Source organism: Haliotis rubra, unplaced genomic scaffold, assembly GCF_003918875.1.
Source record: "Haliotis rubra isolate DU_JTF1 unplaced genomic scaffold, ASM391887v1 Scf12, whole genome shotgun sequence".
Taxonomy (NCBI): domain Eukaryota; kingdom Metazoa; phylum Mollusca; class Gastropoda; order Lepetellida; family Haliotidae; genus Haliotis; species Haliotis rubra.
Genome location: NW_025765114.1, coordinates 2,142,241 through 2,162,064, shown reverse-complemented (window position 1 = coordinate 2,162,064; position 19,824 = coordinate 2,142,241). Strand labels below are relative to the sequence as shown.

Genomic DNA, 19,824 nt, shown 5'->3' with positions numbered 1-19,824 from the left:
CATTGGTTCCCAATTGCGCAGATCAATGCTCATGCTGTTGATCACTGGATTGTCTGGTCCAGGCTCGATTATTCACAAACTGCTGCCATATAGCTGGCATATTGCTGAGTGTGGCATAAAACTAAACTCACTCACTCACTCAAGGCCACTTCCCCCAAACAGTCTGTTTTGGAAAACGGTTATAGATTTCAGCACTTCCACTTGGGACAATGAAATTCCGCCTTCAAACATGATTAATTGCTTTCTCTCGCAAACAGAATTCATGTATTCATGAACATTATTTACAGACCGCCGCCATATAGCTGGAATATTGCTGAGTGCAGCGTAAACCTAAACTCACTCACTCACTAGATCTTCCAACAAGTACATATTGTAGGGGAGTGATTTAATTCAAATTAAAACAGCTTCCATAGTATTATCACAGTCAGAAGAATAACAGCAACCCTGTTTGACAGAAATGTGAAACTGTAAACAATAAAGTCAAAATATTCACCGCAGTCACTCAAATGCAAAACATTATAATGAGGATAATGTATAATTCTTATCACTAACTAAATCATGTATTTATTTACTGGTGGACACCAGGCTGGAAGATCAGAGAAGGCAAGCACTGGCAGATCTATAATAATATAGGTTTTGACCTCCATAATTAACAGTTTGTATTCAACAGTGATAGAAACGTCTATCTCAACAAGGCCTGGCTGCTGTACTGTTCAACCTATAAAAAAGTGTATTGTTCTTATCACATAGCGTAACCTTGGCAACATGTATAACACAAAATGATAATGACTGTTGGGGTGGTGGGGTAGCCTAAAGTACTGTCGGAAATGCTAGAAAAATGCTTTTTGACTTATATTTAAAATTCAGAGGTATTACAGTTACCTTAAATAACAAATATCACTTCAAGAAACATCTACCTAATGTAGACCGAGAGAATAAATTGTGAGACATGCCCTAAAATGTGTTTTTACTGATGAAAATACCAAAAACTTAGAAAAATAAGGGGTAGTGGGACGTTATTTGATACAAACATTAATTGCCTGTGTTACGTCATCAGCATCCATGGTATTGACACCTGAGCATGCGCTCGGGCGAGGGGTCATCTCAATAGATGTTTTCTGCAAAATGTTGAATATGTGTACATTATAGTATAATGATCGGTTATGTAAGGGATCATTTGTGTATGTGTGTTTTTTTTAAATAAACATACGAATTACTGTACATTGGAAGAGTCTAATCACTTGTGTTATCTTATCGATTGATTGTAGAAATGTGCAACGTTTTAATAAATGTTTTGCATGTCAACAGTATATTTCATTGAAAACATATGGATGTAATTCGGTCAGTTTAATCTAGTTGTGAACATTGGCCAAAGATTTAACGAAGTCACTGGTGTAGCTTCTTTAGAATATGTATATTTTTCTTCTCATAAAGTTTGTAGACCCGCCAGTCTAAGCACTCCCTTGTCAAAGTTGTCAAGGATGGTTTTCACGTCCCGGTTTTGCATTTGAGACGGTCCCTGTCTTGTCTGATTTGTTTACAATATTGTAAACTTGTTGGTAAGACATGCAAACAGCTCTACAAGTTCTGTAATAAACCCTTTCTAAACTAATGAAAGGTTTACCTCTGTCTTTTTTAAGCAGAAAAAAATTTGTAAACCTTTGCAACAATCGACTGCAAATCGTTGGCCATAGTGGACGCTGTGATAAAGATGTGCATGCATGACGGGAAACTTATTTATCAAGACTTAACATTTATAATAATATTTCTTCAATAAAGAAACGATAATTAAGTAAAGTAACACAAACATTGAATATTTATTTGTTTAGGAAAAACGTTAATTCATATTTTTACACCACCTGTATTATTAGCATAAATGTAAAGACTATTTCAGATTTCTGTTGTTGAACTCTGAAAAAATATTAAGTTGCTGTTTTGGTACCAAATTCTCTCCTGTAAACTGCCCTTTAAATGCATGGGAATGTTAAATCGATTGAAATAAAAATTAGGTAGACAATAGGCGAGTTGATATATTGACAACATAGTACATTTATCACCTTTATAAAGATATTAAGGCTAAAAAGCATTTTTCTAGCATTTCCGACAGTACTTTAGATGGTTAAAGCGTTAACGCTCATCACGCGGAAGACCCTGGTTCGATTCCCCACATGGGTACAATGTGTGAAGCCCATTTCTGGTGTCCCCCGCCGTGATATTGCTGGAATATTGCTAAAAGCAGCGTAAAATTAAACTCACTCACTATAATGACTGTTCCACAGTCGAGTGTTACTCATCTTGTGTCTGTGTTCTGTGATGTTTCCAAAACATAATTTATGCTTGTGTATAGATACAAAAAAACAGTTAATCATATACTTCATGCAGGCATTTTGTTTACAATGGATATAAACTTCCTGGGTACTAGAGTTAGATGTAGACTATCGCTCACTTCTAACTTTCTCAAATTAATCAAACGTGATGCCCTCTGTCACTATACATGTTGAAAGACTGTTTCTGGGTAGTAGTCATTTCTGACATGAAAATCTAAACTACAACTCATGGGAAGACAGAAGATTCCCGTAGTAACTGAATCATTCATGGATGGCATATTGGGTATTTCATAAAATTCTGTGATTAAAACACTAACTAATAAGTTCACACAAACAATAGGTACATTACAGTAGGGAATATACACACCTGGTCAGTCCCCAGTTTGACCTGGGATAGGACATTGTAAACACACTAGAACACTGCAAGAACATGTGTCAATAGATGTACAAATGTTTTGGCAACAGAAACAAATCACAGTCGAGCAAAACGTGTTTGATTAATGCAACAGATGCTACACAATAAACTTCACCTCAACAGACATAACAGTGTATGTAGTGTCAAGAGGACAACAATTACAATAATACCAGGACAAAACACTTGTTTAGGCTCTTATAATCAAATCTTCAAGAATGAACATCTAAAACCTTAATAATTGCTATGATCTTTAACAGTAGTCAGCCAAAGCAATATTTTGAAAGGCAGGGGGAGTGGGGATGGGGGGCAAGATAAATAGTTGTAAAACACCAAGGCACATTTCACAGTGGAAACCAAAAGATGCCTATGACAGGTGTTGATGTTGTTCCATCACTTATTAAGCAGCTGGCATGACAGGGAATAGTATCTATTTGGCATGTGCCGTTCACATGACCAGATCTTTATTTGCTATGCTGTTTGTTGTTTAATGCTGCACTTGGCAATATTCCAGTTATCAATAGATAGGTCTGTTAATAATCCAGTCTGAACCAGAGAATCCAGTGATCAACATCATGAGCATTGATCTACGCAATTGGGATACAATAACGTGTCAACCAAGTCAGCAGGCCTGACCTCCCAATCCTGTTAGTCGCCTCTTATGACAAGCATGAAGACCAATTCCAACCCATATATTCACGGCTCCTTATTGCTATGTGCTGACTTTACATTTCACAAATGAATTGTTTTGTTATACCAGACACAATTATGTACAGACCGCCACCATATAGCTTGAAGAGTGCTGAGTGAGCACTCATTTGACAACAACCAAACCAAACTATTTTGTTAAATGCAGCATGTACTGAGAATGAAAGTGTCATAAAAGCTAAACATGATTATGAGTCTGTGCTGCTGGTAGATGATTTCCTGTGGGCCATATGCAGACCCTTCTCATATGCCTGGTGGAGTTTCTGTAGAGTGGAGGCCATCTTGTGTCCATCCTTCTTGCCCCCAAACAGCTGCTGCCACTGTCTCATCTGAAGCTCCTCGGGACTCAGCAAGGCTGCCTGTTGGAGGCAGAGGTCCTGTTTCTCCTTCTTCCGTTTCTCATCCTGAGAGAGAATAAATGTCTATAAGCAGCTTTACAAGTGTGTTGGAAGTAGTCACTTTGCATTTGAGAGGAAAAGGGAAGGATGTAAGTGTAAGACCTCAGCTACATGACTGAAGGCGGAGTCTAGTAAAATATCATTCAATTTGAATTACGGAGAAAAATCTACCCCCTATTAAAATGTTGAGAAACTAGGCCACTGTTTCTTTGATGAAATTTAGGGTAAGTGAAGAAACAAGACAACAGGTTTTTGTACAGGGTTTTCATTTTTGACATACTTGCTGAACGACCTGCTGTGAGTTTAACTGTATTAGAATCTGACAGCATGGCATCACACTGATTTAAGTGTTACATTGTTTCTACACAGTGCAAGATCCAGGAATACTGAACACTGCACTCAAGTCACTGAAGTTCGTCTGAGTACTATTATACAATTCACTGCCCAGTGAACCAGGTTTATGTATTCACCAAATTCTGTCAAATTACTGAATATTGTCAAGAGAATGTGGTTACTGTGTCCACAAACCTTGGTAACAACATACATGATGCTTCCAGTCTGAGGCCAGCAGGTGGTTTTAGTTAAAGAAATCTAGTTACTGTAATTAATCACAAAATCAAGATAAGAGGCTGGCCTTCCATAGTCAGCATGGCAGACACATACAACATATTCTTACCAAACACTAGTGTTCTTATTCAACAGTTTCCTGGGAAATATGTATTATCTCACCAAATTCATTTAAAAAAACCCAACCCAACAATCTGCGTACACTTTTATGGATGTTCAGCTACAAAGTATCGCAAGACTGATTGCATAGTGACAGTTGTTGCAACCATTTATGAGCCAATAAAAACATTTGCCATGCACCACTGCACCCATATAACTCAAGGCCACTTCACAAACGGCGACTATGCTTGTCATAAGAGGCAACTAACGGGATTGGGTGGTCAGGCTCGCTGACTTGGTTGACACATGTCATCAGTTCCCAATTGCGCAGATCAATGCTCATGCTGTTAATCACTGGATTGTCTGGTCCAGGCTCGATTATTTACAAACCGCAGCCATATAGCTGGCATATTGCTGAGTGTGGCATAAAACTAAACTCACTCACTCAAGGCCACTTCCCCCAAACAGTCTGTTTTGGAAAACGGTTATAGATTTCAGCTCTTCCACTTGGACAATGAAATTCTGCCTTCAAACATGATTAATTGCTTTCTCTCGCAAACAGAATTCATGTATTCATGAACACTTATATTCACACAAAGGTTACATAATTTTTCCTCTCCAAAGTTGAGAGTTTGTCATCTAATCAAAGAAGTGTTAGGTACTAATGCCAAATTTGGGATTCTGGATGATTATCTTCAAAACTGTATGTACACTTGGTGTTGAAATTACTTATGAATAAAAGTATGTCACCTTGATAGCAATGTCATGAGGGTCTCCTGTTGAGTAGACGGGAGGAGCGGATGACATGCGAAGGTCACAGGTTTTTGTAAGACGTGGTTTGATGGACGGTGGTTTGGGTGCAGCCCGTCCAGAGAAACACTTGGGTTGTTCAGCCTCTGCATAAAGCTTTGCAAGCCTGTCAAATACCACATAAGATGTAAGACAAATAAAGGAACTTTGTATTTCATATGGTATACAGAATTCTGCCTTAGAAAAGAATTGTCATTTTTTAAATAAATTTTTGTGCATTTGGATAAATATATATTAAAGAAAGACATGAAATGATCACAATGCTCTGTCATGCTTGAACAGAAGACATATTGAAAGATACACCTCACAAATTCAAATTCATGGGAAAAACATATCAAACAAACATGAAAATGACTATTAGACCATCTGTCATGTCTATGCAAACAATGATCTCTGAGAATGCACAAGTACAATGTACTCACGGTTGTGCAAAGTTACTTAGACAGGCCAGTGAAACACTGTTGTGTCAAACTTTGATGTGTCAGAGTTACGGTTGTCTAAGGATAAACACTGGGTTCCTGCATATTGCTTATTTAGTCATCATTTCTATGGTTGTGTTAAACCTTAGACAACTCGGAAGTATTCTTGTAGGTACTTTAACTTTGACACAACAGTCCTTGAGTGTATTCCAAAGAACAAGAACTGGAACCTCAATTTCAGAACAACTACACTACACTGCATCCACTTGCCTGAAAAATGATGAACTAATCCAGAATTAGCATCACTGAGACTTCCCCTCACAAATTCAGCAACTGTGTGTCCCTTGCACTGAAGAGAACACAGAGTATTCACACTAACAAGTCATGTTTCATCATTTCCTTACTTATCTTCTCTTTCTTTTCTTCTCTTGCACACCTCCTTGAAGCTGGGAAACATGGTGTTGCCCTTGACCGGGGGACGAGGGGAGGCCTGGGCAAGGGGGCGTACATCTGACAACTTTACCATTGCACCATGACCCAGAGGGCAGGTGAAGTATCTCTTGCCCATGTACATACCATTGTGAACGGAGTTGACTGGAATCAGAACAGTCATACACCACACTTAGAAAGAACAAGATATGAGAACAACAGTTCCACTTTACCAACTTATCACCCATCCACTCGTCACTTATCCACACATCACCCTTCCACTTGTCATATATTAACAAATAACCAGTCTACCACTCCTAATCCATCCAGCCTTCACCCACTCATAATCCATCCACCCTTCACCCACTAATAACCCATCCACCGTTCATCCACCCACCCTTCACCCACTAATAATCCATCCACCCTTCACCCACAAATTCATCCACTCATAACCCATCCATCCTTCACCCACTAATAATCCACCCACCCTTCACCCACTCATAATCCATCCACCCTTCACCCACTAATAATCCATCCACCCTTCACCCACCATCACCCACTAATAATCCACCCATCGTTCACCCACTAATAATCCACCACTCATAACCCTCCACCCTTCACCCACTCACTCATCACCCACTAATAATCCATCCACCCTTCACCCCATAAATCCACCCTTCATCCACTAATAATCCACCCACCCTTCACCACTCATAATCCATCCCTTCACCCACCCACTAATAATCCACCCACCCTTCTTCACCCACTCATCCAACCCATCCACCCTTCACCCTTCACCCACTCATAACCCATCCACCCTTCACCATAACCCATCCACCCTTCACCCTAATAATCCAACCCTTCACCCACTAATAATCCCCACCCAACCCTCATAACCCACCCACCCTTCACCCACTCATAACCCATCCACCCTTCACCCACTCATAACCCATCCACCCTTCACCCACTAATAATCCACCCACCCCTTCACCCACTCATAACCCATCCACCCTTCACCCACTCCTCCACCCACCACTCATAACCCATCCACCCTTCACCCCATAACCCACCCCTTCACCCACTCATAATCCATCCACCCTTCACCCCTAATAATCCACCCCCTTCACCCCCACTAATAATCCACCCACCCTTCACCCACCACCCACCCTTCACCCACTCATAATCCATCCACCCTTCACCCACTAATAATCCACCCACCCTTCACCCACTCATAACCCATCCACCCTTCAACCATTCATAACCCATCCACCCTTCAACCACTAATAACCCTTCAACCAGTCATGACCCATCCATCCCTCACCTATTGTCCAACAAGTTGTATCTTACCATTGTCATCCAGCTTGACTCCAACATACAAGCGTGGAGCTATGAGGCGGTCATCAACATAACCCACGTAACGCACTGAACCTGAAAATACAAACAGGTTCAAGTGATGGCTGACTGTCCAAAAATCATACATGCTTTTGGAAAAGGTTTTCAACAATGTTGATTGGCGGTTGTGTGTCATGGCAGGGTTTTGAAAGTTTCTACAAGTACATGTATTTTAGCAAATATCTGAACAAGACATTCTGTAATTGGTGACATGCAAGACAAGAGTCACCAGAATATGACATATACCCCCGGCCCCCACATATTTGAAAGAACAAATCATCTGACAGTTACTTCAAGTCCAACTTGATTTTTGTTTAGACTAAGTCCAAATCGTTTCCATGGAAATCATGAAAAATATAAATGCCAAAAATATGTAAATGGCAAAAGGCACCACTTCAAGATCTGCTTCGTATATCTGCCAAGTTCTGTTGAAAGATAGTAAAAGGTTTTCGAGTTGTGCTCAGGAAACAAAGCCCACCCCTCCCTTTTGAGACTAAGTCCAAAACGTTTCCATGGAAACTGAGAAAATTAAAAATCACAACAATCTGTAAATAGCAAAGGGCACTACTGTAGTTTCTGTTTGATATATCTACTAATATTTGCTGAAAAATATTGAGCGGTTTTCGAGTTGTGCTCCGAAAACGAAGCCCACCCCTCTCTTTTGAGACTAAGTCTGAATAAACATAGAGATTTTTCTGGGTTACATCTTCTTTTTATTCTTGAGTGCAACGTTTCAGGGCTTGTTTTGGCCCCATCATCAGGTAAAACTGAACAGTGATGATGATGATCACCATAATGAAACCTGATGCCAAGTTCTGAAACCTCAGAAAAGCATCAGTTCTGATGCCTCAGAAACCTGAGGATGGGGCCAGAACAAGCCCTGAAATGTTATACTCAAGAATAAAAAGAAGATGTAACCCAGAACAAGCATTGTCCCTAAGGTGACATAATACCCCGCGGCAAATTATCAAATCAAACTTATAAAGTAATGAAAGTTTACGTTAAATGTCAAGAAAAACATGACCAGTCAACCTCTCGATATCTTGCTCTTCAGGTGTTCAAACACACACACATATTTTCAAGACTGACTTTGACCTTGACATGAATGTCATAGTGTATGAAATATGCAAAAATAGTACTAAAGAAATTGCTTATTGAAAAACATTCAAGTGAAGTCTTGAAAGTCTATGAAGAAAATCCAGTGAACCGTTCTTGAAATATCTTGCTGACAATTCAGGTTAACATACTGACATCTTCAAAGTGTCATTGTGACCCTGAAAATTAAGTGAAGGTCACCAAAATTGACTGGGCCCTGGGCCTTCCCTAGGTGAAGCTTAGTGTCAAATATGAAGAAAATCCAGTGAATATTTTTTGCGATATCTTGCTGACTATCTTAACATGCAATTTAACATGCTGAAATCTTAAAAATGTCTCTATGACCTTGAAAATTAAGTGAAGGTCACCAAAATCGACTGGGCCATGTGCGTTCCCTGGATGAAGCTTGGTGTCAAATATGAAGAAACTCCAGGGAATGGTTCTTGAAGCATCTCACTGACAAGCATAACATGCAGGTTAATATGCTGAAATCTTCAAAGTGTCTCTGTGACCTTGAAAATTAAGTGAAGGTCACCCAGATTGACTGGGCCCTGCGCCTTCCCTAGATAAAGCTTGGTTTCAAATATGAAGAAAATCCAGTAAACGGTTCTTGAGACCGCTTAACGTGCAGGTTTACATGCTGAAATCTTCAAAGTGTCGCCATGACCTTGACAATTATGTGAAGGTCACCAAACTTTACTGGGCCCCGCACCTTCCCTAGATAAAGCTTGGTTTCAAATATGAAGAAAATCCAGTGAACGGTTCTTGTGATAGGTTAAAATGCAGGTTAAACATTAAAGTCCCCTTGTGACCTTGAAATGAAGGTCAAGGTCACCAAACCTGACTTGGGCCTTTCTTATACTGTGATGAACCTAGGTACCAAATATGAAAAGGATCTAGTGAACGGTTCTTAAGATATTCCAATTCGGACATACGGACGGAGTGTAATACTATATCCCCTGCTTCGCGTTAAGCGCGCGGTGGGGGATAAATATCTCTATGTTCATCAAATAGCATCTTCGAAAATGCCAATCAAGCATATAAGTCTGAATCGTTTTCATGGAAACCGAGAAAAATAACATGACAAAAATCTGTAAATAGCAAAAGCACCACTTAGGGCAGTGTTCAAATACCTGCCTGCCCGACTGCCCGGGACGGGTTATTTTCAACATAGACTGCCTGATTCTCAAATTCACCTGCCCCACGGTCAAGTTAAAATTTAGACATTTATATGAAGATATTTTGTGGGCAGGTAAGTTTTGGTCAGGGATGGCAAGTTTTACATGTAGCCAGCCATGTGGTTTAGTTGAATTTTTTGTTAGTTTCATACCCTGCTTTGGGATCTGTCTCATATATCTGCCAAGTTCTGTTGAAAGATATTGAATGGTTTTTGAGTTGTGCTCCAGAAATGAAGCCCACCCCTCCCTTTTGAGACTAAGTCCAAATCGTTTGCATGGAACCCGAGAACAATAAACATGACAAAAATCTGTAAATAGTAAAAGGCACCACTTTGGGATCTGCCTCATATATCTGCCAAGTTTTGCTGACAGATACTGAAATGTTTTCGAGTTGTGCTCAGGAAACAAAGCCCACCCCTCCCTTTTGAGACTAAGTCCAAAACGTTTCCATGGAAACTGAGAAAAATGAAAATGACAACAATCTGTAAATAGCAAAAGGCACCACTGTAGGTTCTGTTTGATATATCTACCAATATTTGCTGAAAAATATTGAACGGTTTTTGAGTTATGCTCCGAAAACAAAATGATCACGGACGGAGAGACAGATGAGGCATTGACTATATCCCCTGCATTACATGCCGGCGGGCTAAAAACAGACTCAATATGCTTTGCCAAGAAATATAATTTTCAATGGATGTTACCTGGATGCTGTTCTTTCACCAAGACACGGTCGCCATAACGGAGGAGACCATGGGAAGCGAATGATGACCCTGTCGCCCGACATTGGGGTGAAAAGTTCAAGGATGAGGACACATTATGGAAGGAGTCATGCCAGAACTTCTTGCAAGGTCCACATGTACACAGGTAGGGATCCTGTTCCATCTGAAGCAGAAATAACATACCTGACAAGCATTTAACAAAGACATTGCTATCACATTTTCTTAAAGGATAATATTGTTTTCTTATACATGTATCACATAACTGGACACATTTTAAACATTCTTTTTGGTTTTAGGTGCTCTATGCCCTGCAATCACGTGTTAGTAATAGTGTTTTTTTCCTGATGTTCAAATGGACATGACGAAGAACTTGATTAAAATTAGAATGTTTGATAAACGAATCTTTCACAAGTTACCTTCAAGTTTAAGCATATGCATATCCTCTGCACATCCAAACTGGATTCAAATGTAATTTCCAACAATAATGCATTAGCAGCTGGTCATGTGATCCTTTTCGGAAACACTAGCATGTGTTATAGTTATATGGAATGCTCTTGGAAATGTGCATTCAACAGTCTTACTAACATAAACCCCAAGTACAAAAATAATCACTTTATAGCTTTACTTTTGATGTTTGGAAAATATCTACCTTTGGGGAGATTATTCACATTTACACTGCAAGGCCAACGTGAAAATATCCAGACATAGTATTTACAGAAGCAGTAGGCTCTGTGTTGTAATCCCATTACAGTCAGAAGAAAGGCCAGCCGAAAAGAAAGGGACCAAAGGCGTGATATATATGAGGGGGAAAAAAGAAGTCAGATGTGTGTCAAACTTTTGCCAAAGTTATAAAACCATTACAAATGCATGCTATAAACCAATATTTTGACCAGTTTAAAGAGATTCACCTGAGTACAAATAATCTTGTTGTAACCCCCTATTTTCATAAGGCCTTGTCCGCCCCAAATAATTATATTCCATAACTAGTACATAAAGTTCACCTTTTATGCAGAGTCAATTTCGCACAATACTAAAATTATCGGAACATTAAGATATTCACTGAAAACAATTAAGTCAAATTTCTTCTCTGTGAAACCAGCTTAGCCAGCTACAGATTTTTAAATATTCAGGTTGATTGTAAGAGAAGAATGAAATGTCACAACGATTCTAAGACGATTTCACCACGGTACCTCAGTATCCTGGCTTTTCATGATGACAGAAATTATTCACGTCTCTTATCTCTTGTCATTTGAGGTCATTCATAGCCTGAAGTCCTTCCATGTTGCAACGGCGTCTTGTTGTCAAGCAGGCACCTGTTGCGCTTCCGGTTCCCTGATAAACAGACCGCATAAAGCATGCCCAAAACATATACTTCGTTTATATTTTTGACAGATCATCTGAGAAAAGCTTGACATGTGTGATTGTCTTCTACACATTATAGTAGCAACTAACCCTTAGGTCAGGTGAATGAAAATGTAACAGTTATAACGTATGTTTTAAGTGATATATGTGACGTGACTTCCGGAAATGAATAAGAAGGAAGCAATCTTGATAAATTACTCCAAATCACATGTCGTTGAGTGGAGTCTATGGTGCCTCCAGAAGGTCTCTAAAAGTGTCCACAAGACCCAGGTATTCGCAATTAAAGTGAGTCCGTTAGTCAGCTATGTATTGAGTTATTACATGACCTAACCTTTACAATTGATCGATTGTCACAGGTGCAGATTGTGAAATCATGATTCACTACCTTTCGATATGTTGACAGCTATAAAGGTAACAAACAGCTTCCTAGTCTTTTACTTTCATGTCGGTAATATGGTCTGAATATTCTGGGGGCCATATTCTGATTGCCAACTTTTCTTCACTTCTCATTTATGGACGCACATCAGAGATCGGAATATTGGTGATCAGTGTTTTGTTGTTTACCATGCCAGTATGGTTTAGCAGGTATCAGTGGAATCTGATCGTGGTAAGCTGCATTTACAATGATTCATGTTTATAATCAAATGTTCTGGTCATACAGCACTTTTTCATTAGTGGAACCTGTAGCACAAACAACACTGCCACCATATGTTTCTATTTACAATGAAATCTCACTTTTGTGGATGCTTGCATTTATGACAAATATTTCTGATTAAGGAATTTCCGGATATCTGAATCACTTGTTTTAAACATATTTTATTCATTCAAGAAAAGGATTGGGCACAAGTTATCCAACTTAGAAAAGCCCTCTCCAGAATCACTTCACTACCAAATTTCTGTGGAGGATCAAAAATACCCAGCAACTCACAAGTGGATAATGCACAAAATTATTCATGTGTTTTGTTGATTTTTAACATGATATGCATGGGAGAGAGAGAGAGAGAGGAGGTGTTCACTTATTTTGTACATACATTTTAGGGGAGGTAATTCACATTGCACATGCTTCTGCATAAAAATCATCTTCCCCCCAACACACACACCTGCCATAAATTATGAACGTTCCCTTAAGGAATATATTCCAGTGTTATGTTATTTTAGGTCAGTATTGACTATATATATATGTATATATATATAAAATTAGGATTACAAGCATACCACTTTGGTAGAACTGGATGCTATTGTTGGATGTATTTTGACGTATAGCACAGCTTATCAGTCATCATTGAGATTTCACTTGACCCTGATATTTCTGTTGCTAAAAGCTTTTGTTTGAATACAAATGTTCTTCAGTAAATATGACTTTTAGTTTTAATGAGTATGTAATGTTTAACATGTTTATCCATTATAAAGCGACATTCGTTTCAAGGCTTAAATAGATGTAACCAGAGACCATATAATAGATGGAGCGATGGTTCTTCGTAGAATGTAACCACTTTCCATCCCAAATAGTCAACAGAACCATCGCTGCAACCCTGTCACCTCCTACCAAAAGACCCAAACCAGATTCAGCCCCCATCAAGATATCCATCCCCTACATTGGCAAACCGTCACATCAAATCAGCCGTCTCCTAAAACAACAAGCTGGCATAGATACCACCTTCTCCGCGTCCTCCAACCTTAACAACATTCTCCATGCCAATGGGAGAAAACCCGCCACCGTAAAGAACAACAACCCAAAATTTGTCATCTACAAAATAAACTGTGATTGTGGGCAGAGCTACATAGGCGAAACTTCCCGACCCATCAACACCTGAGTGAAAGAACATCAGACCTCTGTTACCAATTCCGACAGCAAATCAGCCATTTCCGACCACATCAAAGCTAGCCCCAATCATCAAATAGAGTGGTTTGACATCACCATTCTCTCTAACAAACAAACAGACTTCACTAAACGCAAGCTCACCGAAGCCATCCACATCAAACGCCAAAAGCGTACCATCAACCGAGACAAAGGATACTTCATTCCATCCGCTTATGATGCACTCATCCACCAAGCCCAATCCACTGTATAAACTCTGCTGTAACATCTCATTATTATTTGTACATCATTGGCTTCCACGCCTGTCCTTTGTCTACTCTCTGGCTTCATCAGCTTTCTGCCTAGCCAATTATGTTAATTATGTTGTTTTCTTTGTTACATTGTTACATCCAGTATATATACACTTCCCCCTTCTTCATGTTCCATTATGCTTGACAACGGTACAAGAATCTGTATCGAAACGTCGCACTCACGAATAAAAGAAGTTGTTATCCATAAAGTTTGTTCTATATTGTACTTCCCAACTTCTAAAATGCCACTCAAAGAAGTTATAGTATTGGTTGCTTGAAATAATGGTGGGTTTAAAATATTTGATCAGTCATAATTTCATCGAAATTAATGTGAACAGTATTGAACTTTTATAGTTTAGGACCAAGTCAGCAACCATAAATTACTAATCGGGCTCAGCTGTCAGGTTTATGCAATGTCTGGAGTAATGTTTACACTCAAGAAGCCTGGAGGACTGCTGGAACCAGCCCATGATTGGTGGTATGGCCTAGTGGATATTGGTTGAAGTGGTTGCTCTTGACATTGAAGGCTTGGTTTGATAGTGAGAAGTCTCACTCATCAGTCAGTGAGGCTTTGATGAGTGATGAATGGTGAATAATCTGAACAGGTGTCTAAATGCCTAACTGATCAGTTGGTGTCATGGCAACTAACTACTGTATATTGCCCACCTGGGTTGAATAAAACACTGTCACTACCAGCTTGGGCTGATTGTTTTAGTGGTAATGTGTGATGTGACCATTTGTAAAGAGAGGATATCAACGGGAAGTGTAGAAAGCTGCAGCACTGTTAATGTTATGTGATGAATGAATTATGAAACAAATTTTATGATATTTTATATAATGGTTAGATTTTGTTACTTTTTTCACAATTTTTTGTACATGTTGTAGTCATGTTTCAATGTTTATAAACTTTTGTTGTTTCAAACAATATGTTGTAAACAGTGAAATCTGAAACTGGACTTTTTATTTATAAACTCCAGAAATTCAGAATCAGAACCCTATATTAAGCATATATATTTGATAGTATCTTCTGTTTTACTAGAATAGTGAAATAATTTTCTTCTAATTGAAAGCATTAGTTGTTGCTATATAAGTTTATGTCACTGAATGTCAAAACAAATAATCACAATTGTCTCATGCAGATTGAAGACAAATGTGCAAGGGAGGCTACTCTGATTATTTCATAGAACCAGATTCTTGTCTATTCAAGTTGTTGGCTGTTGAATGCATTCAAATACTGAGATGATTGGCATGTCATCTGAAAGAAAACACCATGATATATATGCTAATGATATCTAACATTTATTCATGATACCTAGCACATAAATCATCTTTGATTCTAGCATTCACCATAGGAATAGTTTTGTGATTCTGGGAAAGAATGCTGTTTCAGCAAAGTTTTGATTACCACACGAATAGATGTCAGTAAATACGAGTGAAGATCCTAGAATTGTTCTTCAGCAACCCATGCTTGTCGTAAGAGGCGACTAACAGGATCGGCTGGGCTGGCTCGCTGACTTGGTTGACACATGGTATGGTATCCCAATTACATAGATCGATGCTCGTGGTGTTGATCGATGTATTGTCTGGTCCAGACTTGATTATTTACAGACCTCTGCCATATAGCTGGAATATGGCTTAGTGCAGCATTAAACAACAAACCAACCAACTGTGTCAGTACAGGTTTATGAACAATGATGCTGGATATTTATTTCTCTGTAACAGAAATATTTCAGCATTAACGTCTACCATTTAACCTGCCAACACTTTGTTGCCTGCATCAGTTGCTGGGAACCGACTCTAACCCCAGACCCCCCATGTCTGTATTGCTTTCTTTATATATCAAATATGAATTATACACATCAATAAAATATATCTGCTAAATATACTAACATCTCTTGAAGCAGTGGGATGTGTAATTGACTTTTTTAGAAAACAATTACTTATTGGCAATGGCAAAATATTTTTGGACTTAATACAAATTGCAATGATATGCCTTGTAAGTCATAATCATGATAATTTGATAGGCATTAAGTAGTTTAAAGTTTTAAGGTTAGTTAATGTATGAGAAACAAAGGAATTCATTTCCAGTCTCCTTTCCCCCCACCTGCGATTCCTGAGTAAACTTTTGTGAGTCTTGCATGATTTTAACTTAACAGCACCTATGACATGTTCTTGCAGGCTGTTTGTTTGACTAAAGAATATGTTGTGTGCTATAAATGACTCTTCTTCAATTTGGTTTGGGATTTCTTTGATTCATGAAATTCAGAAACAACGCTCAGCTATAGTTTGCAGTTCAAACAATTTGTTTGCACCTTGAATATACTTTTGGCCTTGGTCCATCTTTAATGAATAGTTTAATCATTTATTTCTATTAAAAATGCATTTTCAGCTTGTGCAGCTGCCAGCCTGAGAATAATGAATTTTATCAGATGTCTACTTATGAATGAATACAGCATAATTTGTTACGATAGTTTTGCTATTGATAGCTTTTTATTTTAGAAAGATTTCAAATCATAAAATTTCATAATCGTTTCATTCAAACATTCAAAATTTCAACCATTTGATTCTTAAGAACAACAATGCTTACAAAAGCTGAAAGTTTGTGTTCATCATAATTAATGAAAGACATTCAACTTGGTACCATACTCATGTGCAACAAAGTTGTGAAAACCTTTCTCAGAAGCTGATGAATAAAATTTGCTGAAACCAGTTTTATTAATTTCAAATCTTTTACTCTGCTACAATAATTCTCTTTATAAAGGAAGCATTGGTACATCAGCCAAACACATATGATCTTTCTAAAACAAGACAGCTTTGTTCCTTTACAACCTGGTAGGGGAAATTTTGCAAACAACACCCAATAGTGAACACAACTGTTCCTTTGATGGTACTCCTCCCTTTTGACACTCATTGGCTGATTAGAAAGTTCACTTTACCTTGATCTCACACTAACGTCAGATGTCAGCAGATCTTCACTCTTGAATATTATATGACTCTATACATGACTCTTCTTCAATTATGTTTGGGATTTTTTGGTTTAAAATCATATCAAATATCAATCAGATCTCTGTGTCATGTGGCATTCTGTTTTGACCACATCTTTTACATCCAGTCCAACTGTTTATGAGACATTTTCTTTTAATTTTCATGAAATTCAGAAATAACGCTTATCTATAGTTTGCATTTCAAACAATTCATTTGCACCTTGAATACACTTTTGGCCTTGGTCCATCATCTTTAATAACCTTGACCTCACACTAATGTCAGCTTGTCAGCAGATTTTCACATATGAATATTATATCGTGAGAGTTTGGAATGTTATGAAATCAGAAAAATGAATGTGTTACGTTTTGTAATCTTTACAGATAAAATAACATGTCTGAAAATAGGTTACTTGTATAATATTTTTGTAAATTAATATTATTCGTGCAGATTATGATATTTTGATGTTAATGTTGATTGTCATGTGTGTGTCTGTCTGTTGATATTTTTTACTGATTACATATCCAGGTGCCGACGTCATCTACCTGTTGTATTATGCAAACATTTCCCAGCCTGATTTATTCTCTTATTATTGATTTGATGACCCCACATCTCCCAGTCATAGGACAAGCTGATGGAACGATCTATATTTACTAAAGGAACTTGATCTGTCATCTCGGATTAATCAATGATATGAACTTTCATCCTCAGTCTGACAGTTAACTTTCCCTAATGGTGTTGTGGTATCTGATTACCAGCACAGATTATTGATTGTAACATGACAAGAGGAAGCTTGTGCTAGAGTATTCTTTTACACATAATCCAAAGACCACTAGACTATCATGAGCCATGCTGCTGTCAGGGGCACACTTTATGTATTATAATTTAATGATTACAGTTTCTATCAGAAGTATGTATGCATAGAAAGGGTGAACTCAATATGAAATCAAGGTCAAATAATGAAACAGCTCCAATTTCAGGAATTTTATGAACAATTAATGGAAAAGCAAAGCATTTTCCAATCAATCATGACAGCCTCAAAACTATCCCACTACCAAGCATATTTAATGTTCTTGTCAAATGTCGAGTTCACTTTAAATGTCATTCAATCATCATTCAGTCATGAAATGACCAGTAAAAGCTTGTATTCAGGAAGTCATGTTTCAAATTACTTCATATTTCCAACACAATTGTGCAACACATATGTCTCATGTTTTTGTGGTCACGTGAATGGCATTGAAGGTCAAGGTCACTATGTGTCAAGCTGTCCATGAACTCAGTGGCTTCTGAAGAAACTCACATAAAGTGCTACTGCTAAGAACTTTTTATTAAACTGACCTGACAGTATGTTGATGGTACTGTGTGTTTTTAAATCATGCATGAAATAATGTTTATGTCACACTTTCCTTGTAGATAAAATTCAGTTCTGAAACAATATAAATATGCCATGGTTGTATGAAGGCAATCACGCTCCTGCCAAGCGTTCCTTGCAGGTGGAGTAGCCTAATGGTTAAAGCGTTTGGTCGTCGCATCGACGGCCCGAGTTCGATTCCCCACATGGGTGCAATGTGTGAAACCCATTTCTGGTGTTCCCTGCGATGATATTGCTAAAACTTTGCTAAAAGTGGCATAAAACCATATTGCATTAGACCCATCTGTTCCCATTTCAGAATAAATGTGTTTGTTCACAACCAAACTAACACATGTTATATTTAGGATTACCCTGCTCGCTCTCATGTTTTTTCTTCGCTTACCTGAGTTACACTAATGACATGTGTTTAGGTTCTAGTCCTAAGTCACATATTTTCAGCTGTGTCCTACTGTCCTAAGGAAACCAGTGTTTGAATTTGACGGTTACAGCCCATCTTATTCAAAATTGCTGAAAAAAATTGATAAAAGCAGTTCAAATCCATGGACACAAGACATCAGTAAACAGAGACAAAGGATATGGCATCCCATCTGCCTAAAATGACGTGATAAAAGCACAGAGCACTCCAGCTGTCATTCCTAATTAATCTTATCAGCTATTTATATTTTGTCTTGCTTCATCATGATTGGTTGGATTCCTACAGTTGTTACTGAATGAATTACCAAATCCATTATTGTTTGTTAATCCCTTTCATGCATACCATTATGTGATCTTCATTTAGCCATGTTAGATGTGTATATGTCTGTTCTGTGCTGTAGTACTTCACTCTTGTTGGACAACAGTACAAGAATCTATACCGCAATGTCGCATCACAATATAATAAAGATGTTGTCATCCATAAAGTAGCCTGCCTTTCTTATCCCGTTGATTGGCTACTAACGTTTTGGGCATGTCAGGTTATGTGCATGAATTAGAAAATCACCTGTTACACCTCACACCACATTCGGTATTTACCTGGATTGTTAATCAATGTCATAATTTCTCCCTGCTAATTTATATGATTGTTTTCAATGAAACTATTGTAGATATCATATTATTTCTGTTCATTTTAATCATAAGAATTGACTGAATTATTTTGATAATTGAGATATGAATTGAAAAAAAACTGACATACAAACTTTTGTAAGAATCTGATACACAGATTCATACAGTCTGCACATAGGTTTCTCAATTCTTACCTCAGTGAACCAAAAAGAAATACACAGTTAATCCTAAAATGAACCCTCCATAGAACGTTGAGATCGGCAACTCAAGGAATGGCAACAAGATTGGATCAATCTATGTTGGAGACAGTCAGCTATTGCTTGATATAGCATGTTGCAGGTGTTTTCAACTGTCACCATATTTGTCCGTGTGTCTCGTACATCGAAGTGTATTCTAGAAGCAGAT

At 38.1% G+C, this 19,824-nt stretch overlaps 2 protein-coding genes across 2 annotated transcripts in view; one reads left to right on the top strand and one right to left on the bottom strand.

Moving 5' to 3' along the window:
- Positions 1 to 3,430: 3,430 nt before the first annotated feature.
- On the bottom strand, positions 3,431 to 11,898 carry LOC124262371. The gene is made up of 6 exons (XM_046696858.1): positions 11,744 to 11,898; positions 10,536 to 10,716; positions 7,517 to 7,597; positions 6,145 to 6,334; positions 5,262 to 5,427; positions 3,431 to 3,851 (listed from the first exon to the last, which is right to left on the bottom strand). Exons 1-6 carry the CDS (start codon positions 11,762 to 11,764, stop codon positions 3,636 to 3,638), a joined length of 855 nt encoding a protein of 284 aa, XP_046552814.1. The 5' UTR covers positions 11,765 to 11,898; the 3' UTR covers positions 3,431 to 3,635.
- A 164-nt stretch (positions 11,899 to 12,062) lies between these two features.
- The window catches only part of LOC124262359 (probable phospholipid-transporting ATPase IIB), a 77,728-nt gene continuing 69,966 nt past the window's right edge, over positions 12,063 to 19,824 (top strand). The window contains 1 exon segment of the mRNA XM_046696849.1: positions 12,063 to 12,200. Coding sequence (XP_046552805.1) covers positions 12,124 to 12,200 — 77 coding nt within the window. The 5' untranslated portion in view covers positions 12,063 to 12,123.

Excerpts from the sequence above, each read along its gene's own strand:
- LOC124262371 (XM_046696858.1), bottom strand. The coding sequence starts at position 11,764 with ATGAAAAGCCAGGATACTGAG. Across the intron at positions 7,598-10,535 it reads GGTGAAAGAACAGCATCCAG|GTTCAGTGCGTTACGTGGGT; the intron begins GTAACATCCATT and ends TTGTATTTTCAG. Across the intron at positions 3,852-5,261 it reads CTCATGACATTGCTATCAAG|GATGAGAAACGGAAGAAGGA; the intron begins GTGACATACTTT and ends ATTCTCTCTCAG.